Source organism: Ostrea edulis, chromosome 1 (assembly GCF_947568905.1).
Source record: "Ostrea edulis chromosome 1, xbOstEdul1.1, whole genome shotgun sequence".
Classification (NCBI taxonomy): Eukaryota; Metazoa; Mollusca; class Bivalvia; order Ostreida; family Ostreidae; genus Ostrea; species Ostrea edulis.
In genome coordinates this window covers 20,597,618-20,609,429 of record NC_079164.1, presented here as the reverse complement: position 1 = coordinate 20,609,429, position 11,812 = coordinate 20,597,618, and the positions used below count along the sequence as shown (strand labels likewise).

Genomic DNA, 11,812 nt, shown 5'->3' with positions numbered 1-11,812 from the left:
ATAGCCTAACCCCGCAGGTGAATTGTGGGATACGTCCTGGTAACCAAAATATCCCACCACAACTTCCGCTGAATATTTCCTGTAAATGTTCCAACAAAGAGAAAATTCAGAAGCTTTCTGTTATGTTTTTAGTATGTAGAGTGTTTTGGTGCCTTAGTTCTACGAAATGTGATGTTACTTTTGAACAGAGGAATGCTTACTAAATATTCGGTGTTATTGAAAAACGCGGATGCGTAGTTTACATCGTATGCGTAAACCGGTCGATTACGGACAAGAAAATATTCACAGGAATGGATAATAAACAAACGTCAAAGAAATCCTCTAAAAAGAATGGGGCGTCAAATGATAAAAACAATAACAAAAACAATAGCAAGAAGAAAAAGAAAAACAGGAAGTCTGCAAATAAGTCCGATAATAAGGACAGTGACCAGAGCCCAGATATTTTAGAAATCGAAGGACTCGGTGCTTTGGATAACACGCAAGGTAATAGGATTTGATAAGTATATTGAATTGGAAGTACCAAAACGGCCAAACGTTTCACTACTTTTTTCATATGAAAGTTTCTTTTTTTTTTAAAGGTATTACATATTTCTGATCTAATTTGAATTATAACTTTAAACTATCAAACTCATTCAATGTTTTAACATGTATATATGGGTGTCATTGAAACTTCTTGAGGCACAGATGTTTGAGTTTATAATTTAAAAAGTGAGAGCAAAATATCTGGCTCTAAATTTCAAGAAGTTTCAAATTTTATGAAGAGAAACTGGTCGTCAAAGAAATGTATTATTTCCTTTCAATATTTAGACTACATTGTTATGTTTTGTTTGCTTTGCATCGCTTCAAAAAATTTCCACCAATTTTGAGATGTTAGCAGCTGTTGGTGAATTAACACAAATTTAGACCTTTGCTTAGCTCTCGGGGCCTTATAGCTGTGAGGGTTTGTTAACATGTCAATGTCTGACTCAACATGGGTCCTCTGTTTTTAAGTCATAGCAAAAAAGACCTGTTATTTTCACTTCTAGATGGTGAGCATTTGGCGAGGGAGTATTCATAACCTATGTTTACGTCTTGGGTTTGACGTGGCCAAGGCAGGAGCGAGTCTCAAACTCACGACCTCCAAGTTGTGATTTGAACGCTGCGATGACTGTCTGGTTGCACATCCTAAAATGTTGAATTTGATCTGATGTAATTTCTGTCGTCTGTGTTATTTTTATTTCTAGACTTTTACGTGGAAGAAATACCACATTGTATTGATAAATTATAAGTATACATTATATCAGAAAGTGTTGATTCATGTTACATTTTAAAACCATTTATCCTGAAAAATTTTCTTTGCAATTTTAGTCCATGTTGAGTATGATTTATAATTCTGAACACAGGCACATAAGAGTAAGCAGTTGGTCTTGCGTATTGGACTATTTAGTAGACCATCATGACCTTAGATAAATGTACTGGCCCAAATTGATCAGTGTATTACTTTGTATGTTTTTGTCTTCAATTTTGGAAAGAATTTTGAAAAGACTTCAGTTTAAGAATACTTGAAATTATGAATGTAATATTGTTAGAAGCTTAAGGTCAATTTTCTTGGCCATGGTCTTTGGACCAGTGGCTAATTTCAGAGATGGGATATGCAAAACATTCTAGATAAATGTATAGCTGACCATCCAAATTTCCTTTGTTTACTTGCATTGGTCAGTAGAGCTAATTTGGCTAGTTGCCCAAAGCTTTGCTGGCTATCATTGGTTGCCTTGTGGACTTGCATGGAAAAGTTATCAAGACTTAATGTAAAACAACTTCAAATATGACATGACCTGTTTTGCCAATACGTTCTTTTTTCTGGTTTCAAATAACCCCATAGAATGATTTTGTAATTATAAATTTTTACATCAAGAAGACAGGTGCTACTGAGTTATACCAGGATTAAATAAGAAAATTATAAACAAGAATCACTTTATTGCTCTATATTTGTTATATATCTAATTACTCTGTATTGAGTTTTGGTTGGTAGTAGGGATGAAACGATACAGTACCTTCTCGATTCGATTTGATTTTCGATACTTTAGTCTCGATTCGATGATTTTCAATTCGATACAATAGCATGTTCCAAATTCTTTAAAATGCTTAGATTTTTTTTATGTTTATTGTATTTATTGCTCTCTGCAAATAAATTCTACATAATATAAAAGCGTTTAACATAAAGCAACATTCTTATCACTTGTCCTAAAGCCAAACTGTCACCATACCCAGGATTTATACATTGGGGGTGCATTTTTCAACTCGACTGTGTCCATTTTGGTACAGCAAAGTTTACTCGTACGTTGATTGGGCAATTTTCAATTCCATTGGACAATCAGAAACCGTGTTATCAAAAACAATGTATGCTAAGATTCTAGAACCGTATCGAATCGAAACAGACCCGGAATAAATCGAACATCGAATCGAGACCTCTACATTGCGATTCGGCCGCATTGCGATGCATCGTTTCACCCCTAGTTGGTAGGTAGGCAGACATTATTACTTTTTTATCTAAAGAAAGAAGACATCACAATGCTTTACATTCTACAGACATAAAACAATATGTTAATCCTATCAGTTATTGAAATGCATTGCAGTTGGTCAGACAGGGACAAAAACAATGATTATTTTGCTGTCGTAAGAGGCAACTAGATGGGGCGGTCCTTCAGATGAGACCACAAAACCCGAGGTCCCATGTCACAGCAGGTGTGGCACGATAAAGATCTCCCCCTGCTCAGTGACCATAAGCGCCCTTAACATAGGCCTAAATTTTGCAGCCCTTCACCAGCAATTGTGACTTCTCCATATGAGTGAAAAATTCTCGATAGGGACGTTTAAAACAATATACAATCAATCAACATGAATATCTGTAATCATATAAAGAGTTCCCCCTTAGCAACAGAGATAAAACAAGCAAATGGAAATGCTGAAACAGCAGCTACTGAATGAATGTACAGGACCGCCTTAATTATTATATAAGGTTCAGGACTGCCTTGTTGTATAAGGTTCAGGGCTGCCTTAATTGTTGTATGAGATTCAGGACAGCCTTAATGTATATGGTTCAGGGTTGTCTGTTGTTTAAGTTCAAGACTGTGCATCTTATTGTGTAAGGTTTAGGATGTCTTGTTCAATAAGTTCAGGGTTGCCTTGTTGTATGAACATCAGGGCTGACTTCACTGTATAATGTTCAGGATTGTTTTATTGTATGAGATTCAGGGGTGCCTTATTGTGTAAGATTCAACACTGTCTTATTGCATAAGGATCAAAACTAACTTGTTGCATAAGGTTTAGGACTGTATCGAGGTAGAGGCAGTAAAATAATTAGGTTTTATTTTGATGGTAGTGTTACTGGTTGTCCTGTTGCTCTGTAACAAATCTGGAGACCAAGAAGGCAAGCTGTGAAATTGAATATCAGTATGCTGTAATTTTGTAATCTTACAAGATGAAATAATAGTATGTTGACTTTCCTGTCAGCATGGTATATAGATGTAGAGTAACCTGCATAGTGAGTGGATTCTAGGTTTATATCAAAGGTCCTGGACTGTATGGAGCATCTCTTATTCACCAAACCTAAGGGTTGGCTTAGGATGGCATAGGTGGAAGTACATGGAGTATATCATGTGATTAGTATCTGCAATGTACAAGTGGCTCAATAAAATTTAGCATTCTAGAAATGGGCATAAATACAATTGTGCTTAAATTACAGTATTTTATGATTTACAATTTAGAATTTTTATAGAATAGCTGTGCACAACAATTTGAAGTCAATACTATGGCTTATATATATATATATATATATATATATATATATATATATATATATCCAATAATAAAAGTCAAGAAACACAAAACTCGAATAACATTTCACTATTAGCGCTTTTGGCTTTAATGCCTCTTCAGACAATTAATGGGGAATAAAACCTTATATCTAGAATTCGCAAGGGGATATTGAATGTTTTACAGGAGTAAAAATCTAAGAAGAAAATGAGACAAATTTCATTACAATGTAATTGATATTCATAACAAAATATTTACGGGACAGAATTAGAAAAGTGGGGTTTTTTTTTTGTCAATGCAGGATTTGTTTACATATATATATGGTTTGACCTCAATTTCACCTGCTGTAATTCTTGAAAGAAAACATGTTGAAACCTTTTGAATAGTGAATAGAGTGAGAAAATTTGTATAGGTAAGCAGGCTGTGTAATATATTGTTGTGGCATAACTTTAACACTTAAGTTAGAATGTAACCAAAGAAACTTCAAACTAGATTGTGATCTTCACATGAAGATGGAAAATGCTGGCTAAGATTGCACATTATTGAGATATTGTGACCGGTAAAAAAATATAATATCATGCAAAATATTGAACTCTTATATCCTTAATCCCTTTTCACACAGAAAGAATATTAATTGAAATATGACATTTGCTAATAAATCTACTAATTCAATAATTTGTGTAGCATTCCTTTATTTGATATTCTAAAGCCATTTACAACTATACAGAGAAATGCATTAAAGTCTCTTCTTTCAAATGTAATATGCTTTATATTTTAAACAGGAAAAGAAAACTTATCAAGCAGAAAATCTTATTAAATGTTTTGACAATAGGATATGTTTTGCCAACAATGTACATAAAATTGATTTTCCAGATCAGAGAGCGTATTTGAATCTGTATAGAGTGTGGTAAACACTTTGAATAAAATACAATTCCCTTTTATAAGTAAACACTGCATGAAATGACTTATTGCCTGTCTGGAGAATTTGATATAACCTGGATCGTTCTGCCTTTTATGTGTCATGTTCTGAATTGTAATGTGTAAAGATTTGAGCAGATAATTAAGATTTATATCACTTGAAAGATAAAAAAAAACCATTAAAATTGCAGCATAGTGTATGCATGGGTATGTAAGATTGATATGAATATTAATGTACAAGACTTTGCAATGCCATTCTTGTACTGGGCAATTTGTTTTACTTTTACACTTGGTGTAGATAAAGTTGTGTAAACTTGAAAACTTTCTCCTAAACATATTTTGCGGCTAATATTACTGAATTTAAGCTAAGTTGTTTGCATAACTCCCCATAATACAGACAACCTAGACATTTTGTAATTAATTTAATTTGTTAATGCTTTTATTAAGGAATAAATGCATTGAAACAGCATCACTAAGAACACAATTAGTAAAGTATACAAAAAATGACTATGGTGACCGAGAAACAACATGTTAGATTGTGTATATCCCTTTAATAAGTTGATACTTGCACCAACTACATGTAGCAATGGAGAGTAGTACAATATGCTCCATAATGATCCCAAACATTTTTTGTTGCCCATTAAAATGAAGGACAAAGGTCGGTGTCAGTCACCTGGTCTGCCTCCCACCAGGTCTAAAACAATGCACCAAAAATTACAGCCTTGTTCTCTGGTGGAGTGGCCATAAACACACTATTGAGGTGAATACTGGGACTGATGACATTGAATGATAAGGAGTATTACCACTAGATGAATTTGACTGTGTCATGACTTAACAGAGTGGTTGTTTGGCAGGTCTGTATTTGTGAATGGTTTCCGAGTTGTAGGGGTTTAAAACTGTCAGCAATTGTTATTTTTTGTATAGTGTATGTACTTTAAGTTTTTATTAAAATGTGTTAGGACCAAATCCCCATTTCACATGTATGTAAAAGTCGAGTAGCTTGCAAAAACAAAGGTAAAAGTGTTTCAACTCACAGCTGTATCACAAACTTTTGTAGTAGACTGCTAAAAGATTGTGTTTTCTGTAGGCTCACAGCATATATTGCACATACAAGACTTGCCTAATTGAACAATTCAAATTTTCTAAACTGTTGTATAAATCAACATTTGTATACAGGTTTCGAAAATTAAAGCAGAGTTTATTTATAATTAGGCTGGAACTTTGTACTGGGGTATGAATCTGTTTATACAGAATTTGGATATTAGAGAAGATTTGCATTTTGGCTGGATTAAACTTTCACCAGATTTAATCTTTCAACACATATCTATTATAAGGGTAGTTAAAATTTACATAGTGTTTAAACGGGTTAAATTTCTTATCAAAAGCCATGCCACTTTCAGCCCATTTAGATGAAAGACAAGTTGATTGAATTAAAACCACAAATAATCTCCCACCTCGCCATTCTATTTCGATGAAGAAATGATCTTGAAATAGAAAGTCAATGCATCAGCAAATATATACAGGTTTTTTTTTATTAGCTGACAGTTTCAAGTTCGCACTCTTAAGATATTTACACAACTGGAGTTGGAGAGCCTCTTTTTATGTATTTATGAAAAATTAAACTTCGTTAAGCTTTTTAAAGAAAACAAAACAAAATTGAATGTACTAACAAATCCTAGAGTAGTGAACAGGCCCTACAGAGAGACAGAATCAGATAGGATTTACTAGGCATCTTTCCATTCAAACTACACATAACTATAGTCAAGGTAAATAGTACAAGAGATTGCATGGTTGAGACTGGAATCTTTAGTTACCGGGGGGGTGGGTGGGTGGGGTTACAGTACTTATATGGACTGTGCTCATTTATATTTTAGATGTCCAATGTCAGTAGTCACACACTTCTAGTGAATCTGTAAGTCTGAACTTGCGCAAGAACCTTTTACTCTTTGACACATTGCTCTCTGTTTCCGCCCATCTCCCCAGATTAAAGGTTGCATTATAAGAGTATTATTATGTAAAGGTAAATACGCGTCTAGCCCTGATGGAAGTTAAAAAATTTTGTTTAAAGTTAAGATTAATTTGAGGTACAACTTAGCATTTAGTTTGCCGAATTCCTTTTTGTTTTTGACCGAGATACGTGGTTAGTCTTTGTTTAACGTACATGTACTTGCGCTCGTTTATGAATCATGAATTATGAGACCTGTTTACATCTCTTTACATATATAGCTTAGACAGCAGAACGTGCCTTGTTAATATGTTTTATCTCTTCCATAAATTTCCATTTTATATCAACATTGCGGGATCTAAATTCCATTGCCTCAGCGAATTGATTTATGAATTTTAAATGAGATTTAAATCTATTTCCGATTTTTAAAAAACTTTTTAGGATGATAAATTTGCTAGAAAAGTTTTCTATAATTGTCCCTCAAACTAAATACAGTAGACTTGAGTATTGTTGGACAAGTTGATAAATTGTTGAAATGGGCATGAATCGTGCTCATATATTATCTGATCTGGGGCATTTTTATGAGGCAAAGTTTATTCAAAAGCTTAAAACTACATCAGAAGAAAAAGAAATCTTTCGCTGTGGGCTTCAACTCGACATTTAGATATACTGACGACATTTTGCCTTAGTATTAATCTTGCTCATTTTCATTCATATGTCGATTCGATATATTCCAGTGAACTCGAAATAAAAGACACAACAGAGTCTTTCACATCTGCTTCATACTTAGATATTTTATTGAACAAAGATGTTAACGCTAAACTAACAACACAACTTTATGACAAACGGGATGACTTCAGCTTCCTATAATATTTATTTAGCAATATTACATTATCACTTACATATGGTGTTTACGTCTTTAAACTGATTCGATACGCGAGATCATGTTCTGCTTATGATCAATTTTTAATTTGAGGCAGGCTACTGACAAATAAGTCGATACTACAGGGGTTTCAACGGTCTCGTTTAAAGTGGACATTTCGCAATTTCTTTGGTCATTATATTTAATTGACCTGTCATTAGATCGAATTCTGTCTGTCGTATTTCATACCAATTGTTAGACCGTTTCAGTTCCATGTTTGCCCTGCTTTTACTTTTGTATTCTTTACAGGAGTTATGAGATTGATCCCCACTTTTTCTGCAAATGATTAATTTCCCGTTTACTTTCGGAAGGTCGGTGGTCTCTTCCCAGGTACATTGTATCTGGATTCTCTCCTCCACCAATTAAAACTGGGCGCCACCGGATAACTGAAAAATTGTTGAGTGTGCCGGAAAACATCAATCAATTTCTTTATTTCTCCATTGTTTGGAAACCACTTTGCGATTGTTTTCTCTCCGAACCATTCTACATACTAGTAATCGAAAAAGTTCATTCTAATGCATCATACATTGTAGATAATGAAATTTATTGCTCCCAAAATTTGTCGTTATCAACAATGAACTGAAAAATACACGGTAGTAATTATTGTAATTTGCTAGTAGAATTTCTGAAAATATCATTTTCTTGAAAATAAGTTACCCCTCCCCCCAAAAAAAACCAACTTACTTTTAGTTCCAAATAATTTATGTGATATTAGGTATTGCTTCTCTGTGTTGTATAAAACTGTGCTGATAGCTATCTCTAAATGTACTATTAACACGCACTTTATATTGGTAATCTCATATCATACACGGCTCCAGAATTCGTCAGACTTTTAAACTATTGACTCCATTGGGATTTTAATCGTTAGATATAAACGTGTAAAACATTGATCCCCGAGACATGAGATGGCGGGGTGATAAGTGACTATAACATGTAACAAACTTTACATCAATGAAATTCATTTACTACTATCTACTATTGTAGGAGTAGATTCGGATTCTTCACATGCATGCCAGGAAAGTTCTAAAGGAGGACCAAACCGTACAGCGAATGTTTCTCAAAACAGACTGGAAGATGCTTCAACTGCCGTGGGAATCGTTGTTAAGAAAGCACCGGCCTCAGATCTTCAAATTAGTGCTTCGTCCATCACCATAAAGCCTTCCAAATCACATGAACCTCTCAAAGAACATCCAATAAAGGACCATTCTTCCGCTATGCTTACAAAACAGAGGAGCATAATCTCCAAAAACAATAAATACAGAACAAATATCAACAATACTTTGAAAACGGGATATCAATTTGGTGCTAAATCAAGAAAGAACAATGACTTTTCTTCCAATGCAAGCGTGAGTAAGAACGAGAGTCTAAGATGGGACAATCCGGCTGATGGGTCAGACGAAGAGGAAGAGAGAATTAAATTATACAAAATTAACAGAAGAAAAAGATACTTAGCAGCAGCTCAAGCAAAAGGACTAGGCTGGGCGGCTAACTACAAAAACGGCACGCCAGTGACAGAAGACTCAGGGATAGAGACCAAGGAACCCCGAACGGCTACTAGGAACGATAGTCACGCTATCTCGGACTTCAGCACATTAAAAAGTCTGGCACCAGCTGGGTCAAATTCAGGGCTAGCTATGGTGGAGTGTTGATGTTCTCATGTTATCGTTAATTTATTAATATTCCATAGTAAAACAATGCATGTCATTTTCATGAATTCTGAAATGTACGCATGTTCTCGTTCATTATTCATGCATGTGATAATTCTGAAGTTAGTGGGAGTATGAAAACTTTCTTTCTTTTATATACAGAACATGGATTTAAATTTATAAGACAATCTAAACGTACTAAATATTGTGTAAGCTTTCTGTTAAAATTTTATAGGATATTGTTTACTCCAATTACTAAATGCCATTTTTCCATATACATGTAGTCTTGTGTCATCAGTGCTCAATGAGACCCATTCATGCGGAATTTAGTTTTATTATTAATTACTACTATGTTTCCTAGTCATTTGTGTGTATTGTAGTCCTACTTGTTTCAACACATTGCATAATATTTGATTTCATGACCACCATGTAATAGAATTCACATGATAAAATCTTGATTATTTAAAAAAAAATTCCTTTCCCCAAATTAAGTTTATATGTGATGTATATAAAAAGTTAACAATCGATAGTTTTGGTATGAAGACACTTTTTACAATGTAAATATTGTTCTGTTGCAGTTTTGTGGAAATTAATCTCCACTGAGTAATAGTATATTTGATTATTTAGTGTTAGAATGATAGGCTTATTCTCGTTGTACAAATAGATAAATCTTCAAATCCTTAACCTCTGTGCATGTACCACTCTCTCAAGACAAAAATACCTCAGTTGTTGCAGTTTTTCTGTTGTTCACTGACGGCCAAGGGCTAATTGTATCAGCAAAATCATTTTTGTAGTATTGTATATGGTTTCCGTATGCAGTGCAATTGAAAACTTATTACTGGTTTTGATGGTGTAGGTTAATTATTGTCCAATAGATAATGTCGGGTTTTGTATGATTATTGGTCTTCTAGAATTTTTAAAAAATAATATAATTTTATAAAAATGACAGTAAATGTGTTTTGAATGCTATTACATGAAGGTTGGAAGTTGAATGTAAGTGCCGGGTCCACACTACAAAATTCGATAGGAGGCGCACTGATTTGGATAACCCATAACACGGTGTGGGCGTGATTTGTACTGAATATTGTTAAGTATATAAATTGGATTAAGTGGACCCGGATTAATCTACAATGCCATTTGCACACGCCCACGAAGCATGACCATTTTCATTTTTGCTTATATATTTTCATTTTGCTACTGTACATGTATCACATGCCTTTCTTACATTTAAGTTGATTCAATGATTTTAGTATTTAATTGTTTTATTTACCTTTTCATGAGTCTCTGTTCTTGATGTAACCTTGAAGCGATGATTTCAAGTACGATGATTAACATACAAATCTGCTATTTTTAATATTTTGTTTCAATATATCACCCTATAATAAAATAGTATGATAATTCATTACATTCTTATTATTTCCATGCAGATATATTTTTCTGTAAAGATAATCTTTATGGATTACGCAAAAATATTCATATAGGCCTTCTAAATTTCTTATGGTAACGTTCGGTACGAAAGGTAATAAAATGTTTAAAAATACTGGGGGGGGGGGGGGGGGGGGGTTTACAAAAAATGTGTGCATTTATTGACATTTTTTAAGTCAATACGATATCAAAATACAATATTCACCGGGGGTGGAGATGGATATTGTATTTAGAGGGTTAGAAGGTCGATGATACGGTAAAGCATTGTTTGGACTGAGAAAATGCCAATAGATGTTTTATTGCATGTGTATATGATTGAATAATTCAGAACTTAGGAACTGGCTACTAGGGCCATTGGGGCTGGTATCATACAAAGTTTGACTTGATGTGACCCCATTATATGTATACGCAAATGACAGCTACTTCTTTCAAACCTATTGGACTCGATAATAATTGTGATCATTATATTAGGAACGTTTGAAAACTCGTAGTTCAGTCATGTAAACCATGTGTTTTATGTTTTATCTCGCCATGATTTTAGGCATTTGTCAGGGTTGTATCTTCGTCTGGTAAAACCACAAAACTTGTCAATAGCCCTTGAACTACAGGCTGTAGCTAACTCCCGATTTTTCTGAATGGCAGAGAAACCAACAAAAAAAAAAAATAAATAAATAAATACTCCCCCCCCCCAAATTTAGAACGCTATGTTCACCTGCACGTGCCTTCAAGGTGAATACAACATTTGATTTTTCCAACATTGGACGAAAATTATTATCATTATTATACGATAAGTATAAAGCGTTTTATATAATTAGTTGCAGAGTAAAATACATAAATAAAATATATATTAAAAGAAAAAAAATTACAAAGAAACTTTAAGGTTAAAAGCAAAGTTGATTGGCTTAAGAGATAGTAAAAGTTAAGTATTTATAACATAATTACCAAAAACAAAACTTGATACATAATTTTGAAAACGTTTACTTTAAAAAATAAAATTGGGAATTTACAAATAGATGCAATTGATTTTTATTTGGATAATTAAAATTGGATTGAGAGTTCACTGAGCACTATGGAACGTCTTCATAATCGCTGTCTATTTGGTATGACTGAAACCTGTAAAGGTACAGGTTGTAGTAAGATCTAAACAAAAGGCCCGTGGAC

General features: G+C 33.7%; 1 protein-coding gene across 1 annotated transcript; it reads left to right on the top strand.

Moving 5' to 3' along the window:
- The first annotated feature begins 7 nt into the window (after positions 1–7).
- On the top strand, positions 8–10,628 carry LOC125663629 (putative uncharacterized protein DDB_G0289963). The gene is made up of 2 exons (XM_048895923.2): positions 8–483; positions 8,565–10,628. The coding sequence occupies exons 1-2, from the start codon at positions 291–293 to the stop codon at positions 9,227–9,229; spliced, it is 858 nt and encodes a 285-aa protein (XP_048751880.1). The 5' UTR covers positions 8–290; the 3' UTR covers positions 9,230–10,628.
- Positions 10,629–11,812: the final 1,184 nt, after the last annotated feature.